Consider the following 18508-nt stretch of genomic DNA (forward strand, 5'->3'; position numbering starts at 1 on the left):
CTACTATGCAGTGGCGATATCAACTCAATAACAGGTCCAATAACAAGTCCTACACATCACCAGAATCAGCCTAGAACCAATACTAGCCTACTTAAGGGAAAATCCGATATTCTACTAATAAATCATAACATAAGAAGCATCCTTAACAAAACCACTGAGTTCCATGCAACCATAGCATTATTCTTACCTGACATTATCTTTCTCACAGAAACATGGCTTAAACCACACATTAAAAATGAAGTACTTCTTCCCCCTGGTTATAGCATACTACGAAAAGACTGTACAGCTAAAAGAGGAGGTGGAGTCACTCTCCTGTATCAGATCATCCGTGTTGAATTATTTAACATAGAAATCCCCACATTTAATAAAGCAGAGTTCCTACTTGCTACGGTAAGACTAAATGCACATATATATCCCTCCAGGAGATATCAAAACTTTAGAATCTCTTCTCCAATGGACATCAGAAACCCTCCCCCATGAAACCATTATACTAGGCGACTTCAATACTGATTGGACCTCACTTAAATCACCCCACCCCTCAAATCATATTAACCTTTATGGATTCTCACAGCTTATACAAGCCCCTACTAAGGTAGACAAAACCTCAAAAAAAGAATCAATACTATCAATACTAGACTGGATTCTCACCAATTGCCCATCTACCACCCATAATTTTACTACACTACCCGACATTCTAAGCGACCACCTCCCAACCTTCTTCATCAGAGACCAAACTAAACTCACAAGAACTAGTTCTCTTAAACACATCAGATGCACTAAAAACTTCAGGGCTGATGACCTTAATACAGCCCTTAAACACTAACTGGTTCCCTCTTAACACTTCCTTTAGTTAAAGCAGTTGAGTAATTCAACACTATCTTCTTAGGCCTTCTCAACCAACTTGCTCCATCAAGACAGATCTGCACTAAAACCATCTATGCCCCATGGCTTACCAAGAGTACTAGGCAACTTATAAAACAAAGGGACAAAGCATGGGACATCTGGCGCAAAAACAAAACTACTCCCAAGAGGCAAACATTCTTACAACTGAGAAACACTGTAAAAAAGCAAATCAGACTAGATAAACAAAAACACTACAGTGAAATTCAAACTAAGCATAATACCAACCCACAAAAGTTCTCGGCCGCTATAAACAGTATTCTCCAACCAGGTAAAGCAACTCCTCATCCAAACATAGAAACCACCTCTATAAAACACAGCCACCCAATTCAATGAGTTCTTTACCAACTCTATATTAAAGCTGTCAACAGACCCACACTCCTCAACCCCCATTATTCTATAAAACACATCAAATAATGTTAACTCCTTCACCCTTCAACCTGTACCAACTTGCACAATCTACAGACACCTAACAAAACTTAAACCCACCACCTTAGCAGTAGACAAACTACCTGCCAAATTCCTACAAATAACCACCAAAGCCATTTCCTACCCAGTCTCTATAATCATTAACAGATCAATCTTAGAACAAAAGGTGCCACTTCTCTGGAAAATCTCCTACATTATACCAATTCACAAAGGGGGCAATTCCACCGACCTAACAAACTAACGCCCTATGGCTATACTTTCTCCACTGGCTAAAATAATGGAAAAATGTATCCACACCCAGGTCCTAACACATCCCCTCTCCAACAATCTTCTTGCCGAAACTCAACACGGATTCCACCCTAACCATAGCACTACCACTGCACTCATCTATTTTAGTAACCTAGTAAATATGCAATGCAACAACAGCCAACTAGTGTCTGCAGTTTTCTTTGACTTATCAAAGGCATTTGATACAGTCTCCCATACAAAACTAATAACATCACTCTCAGAATTAAAACCAACTACACCCACTCTATTATGGTTTCAGCACTCTCTCTCCCAAGGCCAACAAGCTGTTCAGTGGAAAAACCTCCCTTTCCCCCCTACTTCCTATAAAACTAGGAGTACCCAAGGATCAATCCTAGGACCCCTATTTTTCACTATATTTACAAATAATCTTCACAAAGCCACCTCTCTAGCAAACCTGGATCAATACACGGACTCCACCTTAATCTGCTCTGTCCCCACGCTCCAACAACTTCAAATCAAGATCCAAGAAGCCTTTACATCTACCGAAACCTGGCTAACAAACTCCCAGCTAATACTAAATCCTAAAAAGACCCAACTTATGCTCTTTCATCCTTCCAAAGCAGCAGCACCTACTCCCCCTTTCTCTATTTCTGCATTAGATAATACCCCTATTTCCCCTGTCACACAAACCAAATTACTAGGGTTCATTATTGACAATAATATGAAATCTGACTAACACATAGCTCATACAATAACCAAAATCAACAAAAAATTAGGTACTCTTTACAGGTGTAAAAACTTCCTAACCAGAAACAGTAAAGTTACCCTAGCTTGTACCCATCTTCTCTCTACCTTACCGTATTGCTTCTCCTGTCCTAATTAATCTAAACAAGAGCAATTTAAACAAGCTATCAGTATGCTACAACAAAATAGCAAAATTCGCCACAAACTCCTCCCTACTGCACTCACCACTGTCAGGGCCTTAAACAGCTTTCCTGGCTTGAACTCCACCACCTTAGCTCTAAATCAACTTCTAGCTCACCAAATACTGTATCAACCCGACAAAACTCCAGTCTTACAAGATCTGATCATCCTCCACTCCAATAACAGAACTTAGATCCACTAACAAAGCATTAGTTGCAATCTCCAAAAGCCATTACAGCTCTGGTGACTCCCTGTATTCTAGCAACATTGCCAAGACTTGGAACTCCCTAACACTAGAAATCAGGGTGCAACCAAATAAAACCATCTTCAAAAAACAGCTTATTTCCCACCTAAACATCTCCTGGACATGCAACTGCCTAGCACCTGGCTGACATATTCCAACTCCTTTCCCCTACCCACTATACAACCTCTTTAAAACTCCCACAGATGCACTATGTATTATCACACATTACTTACCAACTCACTGAAACCTACTGCCAACTGCCCCATCTATACCCACTAACTCTCTCATAGACCAAGTTGAAAAACTTTCCCTTAAAATGTCAAGGCACTTCATATGAACTTGTCTATATTCTCCTCCATTTTCTTGTCTTATCTTCAGTACATCTTCAGGATTATCTCTACTAAACATACTGTATAAAAAACAATAAAATGTTACTACCTGCTATACTTTTAATTGTATGTCTAAGCCACTATGCTTATGTAAATATCTTATGCAATCATATGTTGCTGTCTAAGTTTTTATAACTGAATGTGTAAATATCTTATGTATAGTATGTCAGCAATTGTTCTGGAGCTTTTCTCCTTGGGCCTCCGCTGAAAACGGACAGCTATGTCCAGTCGGACCTTCCCGGTAAACGAATGTAAAACAAATAAATTAATTAATTAAATAAAAATTCTGCCAGCTGTAATGGTGATGTCAGAGTGTGTTCCTTTCTGCTCAAGTGCACTAGCTTGAAGAAAGAACTGTACAAGAACTTCCCATTACAGCATATGTCTGACTGACCTCCAGTCCCTTATTACTAACCATTGGGATAACCCACCAGGGATAGTCATATCCCCGGGCCAGGATACTAAAGCCTAAGCATCTTCCTCTCACAACATTCATCCAATACAAGATGAAAACCACACCAAGCTGTGTGGTACATATGGGATGTACAGGAATGAAGTACCCAAGGACTTTCTTATCCCAGACTAAGAACGAAAAAAGCAATAAAGACAAGAGGTCACCAAAAAACATGTCAAGCAAAAGGAGGAGGAGAACAGGATAAAAACTCATTCTATACAAAAAAAAAAAAAAAGATAAACTAGGGGAATGGGAAAGGGATGCAATACTGCAACAGTGCTCAGATCGAGCATCTGGTGTTATGGTAAGTTCTTACACAAATGTACTGTCTCCAGCCTATGACCACTGTTGCAATATTACTAACCACTGGGAAGAATCCCAAAGTTTTCAGAGTCCATAGAGGAGTGATGAAATGGAGCTAGAATATAACATTCTCTGTAAGATGGACCTAGCAAATCCAGCTCTAGCTCTGGAAATAGCATCACAGATCTGGAATGAAGACCCTTGAAAGGGGCTTCAGAAAAAAGCAACAGATATGTTAGAATGAGCTTTGACTAAACCTGGAAGCTCCTTACCATGAAAAGAATGTGACAAAATTAAATGGAGGAAGCAATCCAATTAGAAATAGTTTGCTTAGAAACAGGGAGACCAAATGTTTTATCCTAAAAGGAAACAAAAAGCTGGTCTGACTTTCTAATGTGGTTTTGTCAAGGTAAAAACCTCACTTGTCTACAAACATCTAGAAGTGTAAAACTGTCTGTCAAGCTCTTTTTTAGGATCATAGGAAGTTACTAGGCTAATGGCCCTAGGGCCCTTACAAGCTTAGCCAAGTTCTACCCTTATTTCCACGATCAGCACTTATTGTCCCTGTCCAAGAGTGACACAGGTGGAACCCCCAGGATAAATTCACGGTTACCCATCCAATCATCCAGACTGCATTTGAAGAAGGCCAATGAGGTTCTCTGTTTGACATGAAGTGGGAGTCTGTTCCAAAGGTGTGGTAACCTCTGGGAGACAAATCTGTCCTTCCAGCAGGTTTTATTAATGTCAGATATCAGGTTAAGATCTTTAGAGCGAGTAACCAGTGTATCATTTGACTTACAGATACAGATATACAGCATTTCCAATAAAGCAGGATCAGAGATCGACTTGTATGCAAGGCAGATATCACCTCTGAGTAGTCTGTATGAAACAGAATAAAGTGACAGTGATTTCAGACAATCCACAAAGGACACATGCTGTAGACCTTGAATTTTCCTTGTGAGGAACCTATCCTGTCACTCCAACTGCTGCAGGTACTTGGAAAGGTACATACCAAAAGGAGAGCTGTACTCAATTACTGGCCTGATGAGGAAAGAGTACAGGGAGGTTATAATAACTTTTCCTCTGGAAGCAATTGCCTTACTTACGAGATGAGCAATACAGAATGCCCTTCTTACCACTATGAAGGCATGGTGATCAAAGGTAAGAGTACTGTCAACCTGTGTGCCCAGGTCTCTCACCATGGAGTGCTTACTTAGGGTGTCAGTATTGATGTGGTAGTTCTCAGGAACATCGCTCTTACCGAAAGGAATGATGATTCTCAGCCTCTGGCCACCAAGAAACCTGACCGATTTTACAAGGTGCATCAAGGGTAACAGAGGCTGCAGAAAAAGGTATCTAAGAGGGCAGCCAAGACTTGAGGAACTGCAGAGGGCTTGGGAGACTCCATCTGGAGGAGTTCATAATACCTCTTCTGAATATCAGAAACCTGAGAATAATCTCATTTGAAATATTCTATCATCCGAGAAACGGAGCTCTTCTAAGGGAGAATCTGGACTAATAGAATCCTCTTCCTGACACTCATAATCAAAGGAGAAGGGATCTAGGAAGAGTATGCCAAAGATTCTTCCCCAGAATCCAAATCCCTATCAGAGAACTCTTACTCCGTAAATCTATTAAGAGAAGTCGATACCAGGGAGGAGTAGGTACAGAGACACCTTGAGGAGGCTTCAAGGCCGTAAAAGCATTAAACAACCCCTGGGAAAAATCCTGCCATTCATATTTGGGATCTTTAACAGCAGAGAAAATCTGCTTGTTTTTTCTTTTGATGGATGTCTGCCTGAAAAGCCCTAAGCAGTTCGGACCCCTAGCAATACTATCAAGGTAGCAGAAATTTCCTCCTGAACTAGGATCTGTGGAATACCTCTCTGTCACTCAGATATAAATCAGTCGAGGTTCCCTCCTCAACATTTGGAACAGCCATTTGTAAAGCCTCTGAGGAAGTGAGTGAAGTCGGATCCATGCCGGCCTCCAAAGGGGTTGCAGCAGATGAATCCAATACTGGATAAGCCTCTAGGCTTTCTAGAGACTCTCACAGCCTTGAGAAAGATGTCCAGGGAGGCTGGACAGCAGCAGAATCAAACCAAAGTGTTTTGGGCCTTTTTCTTGGTAGGCAGCTGCCCTTGGATGGGAAGACTCCACCATAGCCCCTTACCCAACAACTTCAGACGCTGCTTTTCTAAGTAAATAGACAAGGAGGAAAAACAGCTACAGGAGGTCTGCAGTAGAAAAGCTTGGCAGACAGAACACAGTATGGCTGTGAGAGGTACCCAAACAGAACAGACACTGCTCATGATGATCTTTATTGAGAATCTGCCTCCCACACTGACATTTTCCCTTTCTGTATGACATTTAAGCTTAAAAAAACAAAAAAGAAGGTGGTAAGAAGAAACCCTATTTGGGCACTTACCTGAAACATGGCTCTGTAACCAGCACAGAAGAGCGTTCAGACCAATGTTCAATGATGGCATTTGGAATGGAAACAAAAGTTCTGAGGTATGCAAGTTCGTACATCATCTTTGCGCCCTGCACCCTGTGTGAGGAGCATACGTGTGATATATGGCGTCTATAAATTCAAAAGGCTTTGGTATACTGGCCGAACATTAGGATATCCTTGGCAGATCATCACATTTTATCAGGAATACTGCAACAGTGATATGGAAGGACATTGGTGCATACCACCTACCTAGACTTGGCTAAGGTGTTCAAATACAATACCTCACTCGTGTACAGTTGACAAATTCACTGAACTGGGCACAAACCCCTACATAGTTCCCTGGATTTCCAGCTGGCTCACAGACAGGAAGTCAGGATTGGTGATACCACCTCCAGTAACAGACTGGTCACCAGAGGGGTACCTCAGGGCTCTGTGCTGGGACCTCTCCTACTTGGCATCTGCTTCTTGGAGGCAAAAGATAATGTTGAGGGCCTTTGGCCAAGTTCGCAGATGAATGCAAACTGGGAGATATCACGGATTCCTCCCATGACACACATCTTACAACAGGGTCCAACACAGACAAATGACTGGTGCCAAAGTTATGGACTAAAACTCAATGCCAAGAAAGGCATTACTGTGCCTTTTGGGAAAGCTGCCACCTACGCTAATTACTGTATTGATAAGATAACCATAAGAGCTGACCCAGTAGTCAGGGTTCTGTGAATATATGCAGACAGTAATCTATGTGGCCAAAGTAGTAGGAAAATCATTCCATGCTTACCAACTTAAAAGGTCATGGCATCTAGGTCCAAGGAAATCATAGTGCTACTTTATTTGTCCCTTATCAGACCCATCATTGAGCATAATGCCTCTTTCGGCACATGCCTGACCAAACATATATAACAGTTGGAAGATCTAACAAAGGTTCCTTACCAGGAGAATCCAGGGTATAATCACATTGTCCTATACAGATCTCCGTAAAGCCCTACTTCTATACTCTGTCTTTTACAGGTTACTAAGTGGCAATCTACTCCTGGTATACAAGGCATGCTCGGATCATGTTCTAATGGAATTTTGCACATTCGCAAAATGAACAGCATCAGAACAACTAGAGCCAAGGATTTATACTTTGCTTGTGAAATAGATGGATCCCCATGCTCAGGGACAGGCTTCCCATCCATGTGAAGCAGAGTTCATCCATAACCTTATTTTAAGTGCAACCTTGACCAATGAATGTGAAATCGGAAACTTATCCTGGGTCTGGCCCCCAAGTCTCTGATAGACAGCTGTAGACAGTAATGCCCTAGCTAACATACCCCACACATACACACACACAACCTCTAGAAACATCCTAACATACCTCCTCTTAATAAACATCCATGACACATAGGTATGCAACTGGGTTAGATTATACGACTAAGCTTATAAAGACCCTTGTGGTCATTAGCCTATTATACAACTATGAACCTATGGAAGGCACATGTAGCCTGATGCTAAAGAAAGTACAGTTTTGTACCTACCATAAATGTAGATGTCCGATAGGTATGCATCTGCAGTCATAACAAATGGGTTGTCCTGCCTCAGGCAGCCCTTCGGTCGGCCGGATTCCAAAGTCTGGGTCTGGCCTCGGCTGATGTCGCACTTCACCCGACGTCATAGCTGCTGGGGTATAAAGGCATCAGCCAACGCCATTTTCCTCAGTGTTTCTTGCCCCAGATGCCAGGTGCCCTCTAGGAAGGCTAAATTTGGATAAATGCAGATAATTCCAAACAGTAGAAAGCAAAAAATATATATACATATATACATACAAACAAATACACCATAATAGATTCCCCAGCTAGCTAAAAGAGGGGTAAGTACCCTAGGAATACCACAGAGGGAAGGAGGGTGGGTAATCCTGACTGCAGATGCATACCTATCAGACATCTACATTTATGGTAGGTACAAAACTGTACTATGTCCTTCAAGGATGCATCTGCAGTCATAACAAATGGGTAGAATACCATAGCCAAACTGGGGGAGGAGGCACTAAGATAATGATGGTGTAGTTAAGATCCCTTGTAAAACAGCAGTTGCAAAACCTGCTCGGGATCTGGAGTATAAAGGAAGATTATAATGCTTGGCAAATGTATGCACGGAGCTCCAAGTAGCAGCTTCTAAAATGTCTTTGGTAGCCACTCCTCGTAGGAAAGCTGTAGTGGTGGCTGTAGCTCTTGTGGAGTGAGGCCTGATATTTTCAGGAGTTGTCTTTCCATGAAATGAGTAGCAGAATCGAATGCAATTTCCTATCCATTTTGAGATTGTTTTGAAATTGCTTTTCCTTGCACTCCTGTTGCATATGCTACCAGAAGCTGGTCAGTTTTTCTGCTGGCCTTGGTTCTGTCCAGATAGTAGCGCAGTTGTCTGTGTACATCCAAGGTGTGTAGTAGTTTTTCCTCCCTGTTCTGTGGGTTGGGGAAGAATGTAGGTAAATGTATGGCTTGGTTCAAGGATACCCTGGATACCACCTTTGGCATAAAAGTAGGATTGGTTCTCAGAGACACTCTATCCTGATGGAAGATAAGGAAAGGCTGCACTGCCATTAATGCCTGTAACTCAGATACCCTTCTTGCTGAAGTGATTGCTAGCAGGAAGGCAGTTTTCCAAGATAAGAACTGTAAGTCTGCTGTTGCTGCTGGTTCAAAAGGGGGAAGTGTTAATTTTTCTAGCACAAAATTGAGATCCCATGCAGGCAAAGGTGGTTTCCTTGGAGGCAAAAATTGTCTGAGGAGAGGATGAGAGAAGACAGGAGGATCCATGTTGTACTCTGCTGAAAATGCTGATGCGTGTATCTTAATGGAAGATTAGGACAGGCCATTGTGGAACAATTCTGCTAAGTATTCCAGGATGTGTGCTAGGTTTGCTAGTGTGACATTTTCTCCCTTTTCTGCACTCCAAATGAGGAATCTTTTCCATTTGGCTGAATATGTTTTCCTTGTGGAGGGTCTGCGAGCCTCCAGGATAATGTCCTTAACCCTCTGAGATAAATCAAGTTGGTTCTGTTTTATGCAATTTTCCAAGAAGTTAGCTGCAGTGTTTTTAAATTTGGATGCAGGGTCTTGTAGTTGTTCTGCGTTAGAAGTAAAGGACATACAGGTAGATGCCATGAATGCGTCTGATACATGCTTCTCAGTAGCGGGTACCAATGTTGCCTTGGCCAGTCTGGAGCTATCAGAATTACCTTTGGCTGTTCCTCTCTGATCTTCAGTAGAACTTTGTACATCAAAGGAAGAGGTGGAAAGGCATATACTGTCAGGTCCTTTCAGCTGAAAGAAAGGGAGTCCACCCTCCAGGCAAGTGGGTGGTATACTCTTGAGCTGAATTTCTTCAGTTGGTGGTTGTGTGGGGAGGCAAACAGGTCTATCTCTGGCATTCCCCATTTCTTTGTTAAGGTTTTGAAAATAACTGGATGCAGCATCCATTCGTGAGCATCCGTGGTAGTCCTGCTTAAGCTGTCTGCTAGTGAATTCTCTTTTCCTGGTACAAATTTGGCCTGCAGTTGGATGTTGAGATTCAGGGCCAAGTTCCACAGGTCCATTGCCGTCCGGCATAGAGGGTATGAATGTGTGCCTCCCTGTTTGTTGATGTACCACATGACTGTGGTATTGTCCGTCCTTATCAGCAGGTGTCCTTGCTGGATGAATGGTCTGAATGCCTCGATTGCATGTTTCACTGCCAGCATCTCCTTTAGGTTTATGTGTAGATTCAGCTGGTCTTGTGACCATAGGCCTTGGATACACTTGTCTTCCATGTGTGTCCCCCAGCCTAGGTCTGAGGCGTCCGTGGTGATGGTCTGCCTTGGATGTGGTTTGTGGAAAGGCAATCCTCCGTTTATCTGACAGGCCTAAGCCCACCACAGGAATTCTTTTTTCAGACATGGAATGATTGGTATCTGGGCTTCTAGACTGTGTCTGTGCTGAGACCATACATTCCTTAGGTACCATTGTAACTTTCTCATATGCAACCTGGCATGTGGGATCAATATTATGCAGGATGCCACGTAACCCACGGCCTGCAGGACTTTCCTTGCAGTAAGCTGAGTTTGTCTCGTTAATGCCATGAAATAGACTGGTAGTTGCTTTTGTTTTTCCTCTGTGAGAAAAGCCATCTGAGTTATTGTGTCCAGTTCTGCACCCAAAAATGTTATCCTTTGAGATGGCACTAGTCTTGACTTTTGTATGTTGACTGTGTATCCCAAGGCTTGCAGCAGTTGTATGACATAGGCCAAATCCTTTATTAATTTTGCCTTGTTGTCCGCTTGTATTAGGCAGTCGTCCAGGTATGGGTAGATTTGAATTCCCTGAAGCCTGCAACGAGCAATTACTGATGCCAGGCATTTCGTGAATACTCTGGGCGCAGTAGATAAGCCAAAGGGCAATGCTGAGAATTGATAATGCTCTGATCCTGCAAGAAAATCTGAGGTGTCTTCTGCAATCTGGTCGTATAGGGACGTGCAGGTATGCCTCCTTGAGATCTAGAGTCACCACCAAGACTCCTTGCCCAACATGGGAAGAAGTTGCTGTAGGGTCAGCATTTTGAATTTTGGAACAATGAGGTATGTGTTCAGTGTGGACAAATCGAGAATAGGCCTCCATTGATTTTCTTTTCTTGGTACAAGGAATAGTCTGGAGTAAAATCCTTGGCCTTGTTCCATAGATGGTACCTTTTCTATTGCTCTCATCTTTAGTAAACTGATGATTTGTTTTAGAGCCTCTGATTTCTGGCTTGGTGGAAGGTTTTGGCATTCCTCTTTTTGGTAGAGTGTGGAAGTGAAACCTGTAGCCCTTGTCTATTGTTTGTAAAGTCCATTTGTCTCCTGTAATACAATGCCAATTTCTTGAGAATAAGGCTAGCTTTCCGCCCAAGGGTGCTTCCAGTTGTTCCCTGGTAGGCGGAATCAGAGCCAAGTCATTGTGTCTGTTCTGTAGAAGTGGTTGCAGTCGCAGCTGTGGCGGCACTTCTTTGGTTGGCAGGTTGCCACTGACGACCCCTGTAGGCACCCCTAGATTGACCTCTGCCTCTTGGGCGTCTATTTCTGCCGCTCTGTGCTCTGGAGCTGTCTGGAAAGGACCAATTCTTTGAAGGCCAATTTCTGCTAAACCTCGGAGGTTGGACCTGCAAAAAATCCTTGACTGTTTGGACAGATTTTGCTTTTTCTTCCACTTTCTTTAGAACCTCCTGTGCAGGGGAGCCAAACAAACTTTGTTTCTCCATAGGGGCATCCAGGAGTTTAGACTTAACATAGTCTGGTAAGGATTGTTCTTTTAACCAGGCATGCCTTCGAATCACTGCTCCAGTCATAGCTGATCTAAATGAAGCCTCCAGTGCATCATAGCCACATTTTAAGAAATGATTACTGACCTGCTGAGAATTGTGCACCAAATCCTGAAGGGACTTACGGTCTAAAGGTTCAGGAGAGGCCAGCTTTTTATTCAGCTGATCTAACAAAAATTCCTGGTACTGTATCACGTGAAATTGACAGTTTAAAGCCCTGGCAGCAAGAGTAGCAGATGTATAAACCTTTTTACCCCATCTCTCTAAAGCTCTAGATTCTCTTTCAGATGGTAGAGGGTTTTTGGCAGAGGCAGATGCAACACCTTTAGGGCCCTGAGAAATGGTTTCTGGGTCTGCAGCATGAGCCTTATACAAGTGGTAGTGAGAATCCGGGACCCTGTAGTATCTGTCAGGCTTTGCAGGGGCCGGGGGGAGAGAATCAGGGGCAGTACTGGCATCATTGTATGCATCATCAACAACTGATAGTACAGGTGGAATGGTTAAAGGCCTATGCTGTGGTAAGTGTACAAAAGTCCTTAGCCTTTTCCTAGAATCAGAAAAATCCTGACCCTGTCATTGGAAGTGTTCCCTCATTGAGTGTAGGGTTTCCCCAAAAGAAAATTCTTCTGGAGGTGAGGCAGAAGGAATGGAGTCTTCTGCGTCAGAATCCTCATAAGGCGAGTACGGGCCTTCCTGATGGTCCGAAACATCTGAACCATCTGAGGAGTAGTCAGAGGACAGAGGTTCAGGGGGTTCAGTCCTAGGCCTCTTTTCAGGAGGGGGTTGTGAGGCCCTGTCTGGGTGAGGATGGGTTCCCCTGATCAGAGAAATAAGGTCCTCAGCAAGGCTGAGAATCTGAGAACTTGAGGTAGGCCTGTGAGAGGGAGCTTTTGAAGGTAAGGCCTTGGAAAGTTTGGCTGCTTTAGCCCTGGAAAAGGCCTTGATAGACATAGAAGCAGGGAGTCTAGCTGCCCCACGTGCAGGAGTAGAGATGTCCAACGGAATAGTGTCAGACAACTCTTGTGTGCCTGCTACTTCAGCAGGAATTTCTGTAGCCGACTCAGCCATGGCCTGTGTGGCCTCGGTTATCGGAGGCATGCTTTCAGCCGAAGGGAGAACCGAGGTCTCGGTTTCAGCCAAAACCGAGACACTCGCGGTAGGCCTAACCGTGGTTTCAGCCGAAACTGCGGGCCGCGAGTGTCGGTCCTTTTCTTTGCGTTTTTTAGCTAAATGTGTAGTCGGAGTCTCCGACGGCATTTTATATGCAAAAGTGGAGCCAAAAAACTCTTCTGCAAACTCCGACCGACGTCTAAGAGTCCGTCGGTTGAAGGAAGCACAGGCTAAACAAGCTGATACGTCGTGGTCTGGGCCTAAGCAAGGAAGGCAGTAAGAGTGGAAATCCTTATGAGGTATTTGTTTCCCACAAGTTAAACAATTATTTACTTTGTCTGACATCGGCTGAGGCAAGAAAGAGTCCCCAACGGGGTACTTAGCTTTTTAGAAGTCTTCGGTACGTTGAAATCTCTGGATCTGACCGACCGGCACTTGCGAACAGTTTCTGCTTCGGGCACCGCGCGGCAAGAAAGACTGAGGAAAATGGCGTCGGCTGATGCCTTTATACCCCAGCAGCTATGACGTCGAGTGAAGTGCGACATCAGCCGAGGCCAGACCCAGACTTTGGAATCCGGCCGACCGAAGGGCTGCCTGAGGCAGGACAACCCATTTGTTATGACTGCAGATGCATCCTTGAAGGACATCCAGTGGCAAATGCATTGTAATATGTCTTAAGGATGTATAAGTGATGCTGGTTGCCATAGAACAAATGAGCCTGTGACAGTTCAAGGGCATAAGGAATGGCATGACTTGTGGCAGTACAAAAGTGCTCAAGTTCTCATGAAGCAGATGTAAAATGTCCAATCCTGAAACCCTCCATATGAATCCTGCACCACAAAGACTCTTGGCAAGTTGAACTTTTTTCTTGGGATCATTGATTTTAAGCCTCAATACAGCTTGACACCAAGGCTCCAACAAAGGTGCATTCTTACTCATTTCTCCAGTTGGACAATGGTATCAAAACCTGGGTGCTCAAGCGAGGTAAAAGACTGTGTACATTACGGCAGCTTTTAACTGACTACAACTTCATTTGTACATATATTTAACATCATCAGTTACTCAGTTTTACCTACAGTATGGTTAAAACAGAATTCTGTACGCTCTACATATGGATTTATAAAAAATGATGAAGTGGCAAACGTACTATTTTTATGATTCATGTATAATGCAATTAATTACCTTAGACCATGGTCATAAATAAAAGCGATCCTTATAAACAGACTAGCCACTGAGTTAACACACATGCATATAAATAAACAAGTAAATAAATGTTAGAACCTTTACCTACTCCTGTTTGAGAGGTTAAACCCTATGTGTTGGCCAAGGAAGATTTTCTGTTTCGTTGCATCAGATCTACTTCATCTTTCTGTACTATCTACTCTTTCAGTCCCAGTGACAGCACAGATGAAAGTTTGGGCAAATTAGGTCTTTCGGTCTCCCCATTTCCCCCCTTAATATGGTACAGTCTTCTATAATGGCAATAAAAAAAAAAAAAAAAAAAAAAAAGGAGATATGATGAAGCGCTAATGCTATAAAGTGCGTATCTGTGTATTAAATAAAGTTTTAACTGGTTGTGGTGGCTCTAGTGGGTTTTCTTTTCACCTTTCGTCTCCTATAATGGGGAAAAACTAACACTATCCACATTTTAATGCGAACAGCACATGTAACTACACACTTTATGAGATGCTTCTAAATAAAACAAGCACTCAATGAAAATCCTTCTGTCATCTGTATAACAAAAGAAACTTGCACAACTTTTGTGCACAAATCACAATAAAAGTTAATTACAAATTTATAAGGTATGTTGAAAGTGGCACATTTTAGAAATATTTACTGAAAACATATGCTGTAAGACACTGAAAGGTTACATTTTAATGCTTTACCATCAAATAGAAGGCAAGGGTCAACCAAAGCAATATTTATAAACACAAAACGCATTTAAAAAGTTATCTACAGTTTCAAACATGAAAACAAATGAACAGAGTGTCTACCAGCCAGACATTACATGAATAAATCATGCCAGCCCACATTTGTTCAAAGCTGCTATGCTCTCTCGTTGGGGGTGGGGGGTGTACAATTCTCAAAAATTGCAATGGCCATTGTCTTTCTTTGTTTCAGGGGAAAAATCTCACTCACTGCCAACAGTCAGTTTTTGAGAAATGGCTACTATAAATCTGCTGAATAATTAATGCAGGGTAATGCCATTTTACATTCCTCTGTATGTAAAACTATTTGCGCTAGCTTAACCAAACTGCTCTACCACCCTTAGTATTGCATACAAAAAGCAACACACACATCTAGAGATAAAATTTTACAAATGCCTACAATTCAGACATACCTTCACCTCTCGTTTCTTGTTCCGATCACTGCTAGATTTAGAGTGCCTAGAATTCCGCCCCTCTTCTAGTGCTTCAAACAGTTTATCAACAAATCGCATGGTGGAATCATCTAGAAAGGGTTTCAGGTGATCTGTTGAGAGATTAAAGATGACACTTTATAAAAAGCAAAATAAGATGAAATTTGGATTCAAGCTCTGCATCAGAATCCACATTGAGGAATTTAATCTAGTCTTTAAAATGAAAATACAAAGATACCCAAATAAAGCTTTTTACAAAAAGCCCAACCTCAGACTTATGCAGCAAGTCCAACAAGCAAAACAGACCCACAGCCAGTGCAATGTGATATGAAGAACCGGTACATTAAAAACTTAAGTACTTACATAGCTGCTTCCTTTATCATAACAAAGTCTTCAAGAAAAGGTCACTGTAATGGTAAATCATAATGTATGTGTTTTCGCACTTTTTGCTTTCCAAGACCTACATTCATTTTTTCCCCACCTGTCCATTTTCCAAAAAGAGCCCATTAGTTTCAGATCTATGAGGGCTCTAACACAGGTGACACAAAGCCACCCATACAAGGCATGTACTTCCTTTCTTTCTCTTCCAGTCTTCAAGCTTGAACTCTCCAAGGGGGAACAATGCTCGTGGTAAGCACTGCTGAGGCCAAATATAGGGCAACATAAGCTTGTGTTAAAAGAACAGAAAACCATAGTTGCACAAGTAAATTGCCATAAAATCAGATGTTTTGAATAGATCATTGCTCAAGTATTATTCCATATCCATAATCATGGAAATTTGACAAATGAGAACATACTTTCTTCTAGTGTGGCTTCTACAGCTTTAGTAAATATTCACAGTGACTGTAGCTTCTTCTCTCCCCTAATGCTGGTACAGTTATCTAAAAGGAGTCTCCTTGTGCCATTTCTGTGCGAGCATCTGCAAAATTATTCACAGTGCACTACACTTAAGAGCAGTTCTTGGTCTACAAGTCCTCAAGGAACTTTAATGTCTTGTTTATTATTTAAAAAGCACCAGAAGTGAGAGGATCCAGAAAACAGTCAAAAAGGAGTGAGAGAATTGAAAAGGATAAAGAAGAACACAAGGCCCACCATCACAAGGAATACAACAGCAATGGGCATGAGAGCCAGGAGTGGGTAAGAGGGCAAGAAAGAACAGTTATGCAAGAACTTATCATAATAGTACATGTCCTACTTATCTTGGTTGCAGTATTCTTAACACACAGGTTTTCATCTGCTGACATCCAGCTGGGGTACCAAAGCTTTACCTTCGCGAGGGGGCATGACCTCAGCTCATATGTGCTGGGGTATATAGGCAGATGTACACACAAGTACTTCAGACCATATCCAAACCGAAAGCCAGAAGATTACTGAGACAGCAAAGTAGTCAGCTTGGTGAAAGTGTACACAGAAGACCAAGTGACCACTTCCAAGATGGACCTGGCATCTATACTCTTGTGGAATGCCCCAGAGTAGACCACTGCCCGACTGAAATGCACTTTTGGGCAGGATAGCAATGCTTTCCCATGTTGTGTGCAACAGAAAAACAGCTTTTGATATCCAAGATGCAACAGTTTTCTTACAGACAGGTTAGTGCAACTTGGAATCCCATTTACGAAAGAGTTGGTCAGTTTTTTATGACAGTTTTTGTTTTCTCCAAATAAAACCTTAGCTGCCTGTAAATATCTGGCAAACTGAGAAGTTTTTCTCTCTTAATTTTGGGAATTAGGGAAAAAGGTAGACAGGTAGATATCCTGGTTGAGGAACATCTCATTCACTACTTTTGGCATGAATGACAGCTTGATGGCCCGAAAAACATCTCATTCACTACTTTTGGCATGAATGATGGATTGGTGGCCACAAGAGTCACCCTGTCACTGTCCCAGTGGAAAATGAGAAAGGGTAGAATAGCAATAAGAGTCTGAAGTTCAGACACACTGAGGCAGAGGGGAAGAGATTTACATTGGAAGTCCCTTCCTTTCCATTATGAGCTGTCAGTTGCACTTGATTCGGCAACGGTCACTCAGTGCAGTAACAGTTTTAACAACTCTGCACTAGTGTATCAATTCCTCTTGGACTTCAAAAGAAAACCCTGAACAAAGGCCTGCAATTTAGCTACTTTTCTGGCTGTAGCTAGATAACACCCAAGTATAGTGCAAAACAAGCTCTGAGCCAAACATAAATGAGGGTGATTAAAGACAAAAAATAAGCAGTCCTTTTACAGAAGGTATAGAAGATGACAGTGACACACACAAATCCCATTATATATCAATGGCGTGGGAATTCACAGTTACTTCCTTATGTCTGTCATGAGTCATACAAAGCATTATGGGAAAGTAAGGGTTGAGGGAGAAAGTACAGTTGTGTACACTTACCATAAATGTAAATGTTGAGTGTATTCACTGTTGCAATCATTATATTTGGGTTATCTGCCTGCAGATAGCCCTCAGCCGACCTGAGTACCAGAGTCTTGGATTCCTGCATCTGATGCCATCTCCTCTTCCATGACGTCAGGTTGTCAAGGGTATAAAACATGTAGCCGATGCCATTACATCAGTTTTTCTTGCCCCATATGTCAGGTGCCCCCATAATGGGAAGCAATTGTATGTTATGTTACACCTCCAACAAAAAGCAAATACACCAGAAAGCTCAAATATACCAAACAAGAAAGAAAGGTAAAGCCAAGAGAAGTCAGGGGGATGCAGGGAGGGTAACCAGGACTGCAACAGTGAATACACTCGAACATCTACACTTATGGTAAGTGTACACAACTGTACTATGTTCTTCGTGTTTCACTGTTGCAGTCATTACATTTGGGTTGATTCTCAAAGCTAAGGAAAGGAGGAGGAAGTTAGAGAGTATTAGGGCCAGCTATCAAACCCTGTTAAAACTGCAGTGGCAAAACCAACTCTGGATTTAGAAAAAATAGGCATGTGGTAATGCTTGAAGGTATGTACAGAGCTCCAGGTAGCAGCTTCTAGGATGTCCCTGGTAGGGACTCCACTGAGAAAAGCTGTAGAGGTAGATGCAGCCCTGGTGGAATGTGATCTAATCCCCTGTGGGGTAGGTTTTCCATGGTGCTTATAGCAGAAATGAATAAAATGGGCAATCCATTTAGAAATGGTTTGCTTTGAAATGGCCTTCCGCTCTGCCCCTGCAGCAAAGCCAACTAGCAGTTGTTCAGATTTTGAGAGGCTTAGTCCTGACGAAATAAAATTTAAGTTGTCTGTCCACGTCCAAAGAGTGCAGTATTCTCTCTCCTTTCTTTTGTGGATTCGGGAAAAAAGTAGGCAAATGAATGGACTGATTTAGGGCTGCAGTAGACACCACCTTGGGCATAAAGAAAGGATTGGTCCTGAGGGAAACCTTGTCTGCATGG

At 42.4% G+C, this 18508-nt stretch overlaps 1 protein-coding gene across 1 annotated transcript in view; it reads right to left on the reverse strand.

Annotated features, from left to right (window-relative positions):
- The window catches only part of PRPF3 (pre-mRNA processing factor 3), a 1139821-nt gene that overhangs the window by 903812 nt on the left and 217501 nt on the right, over window positions 1-18508 (reverse strand). The window contains exon 3 of the mRNA XM_044079913.1: window positions 15112-15242. Coding sequence (XP_043935848.1) covers window positions 15112-15242 — 131 coding nt within the window. The remainder of the gene's footprint in view (window positions 1-15111; window positions 15243-18508) is intronic.

Source organism: Protopterus annectens, chromosome 8.part0 (genome assembly GCF_019279795.1).
Source record: "Protopterus annectens isolate FY-2018-M chromosome 8.part0, PAN1.0, whole genome shotgun sequence".
NCBI lineage: Eukaryota > Metazoa > Chordata > Ceratodontiformes > Protopteridae > Protopterus > Protopterus annectens.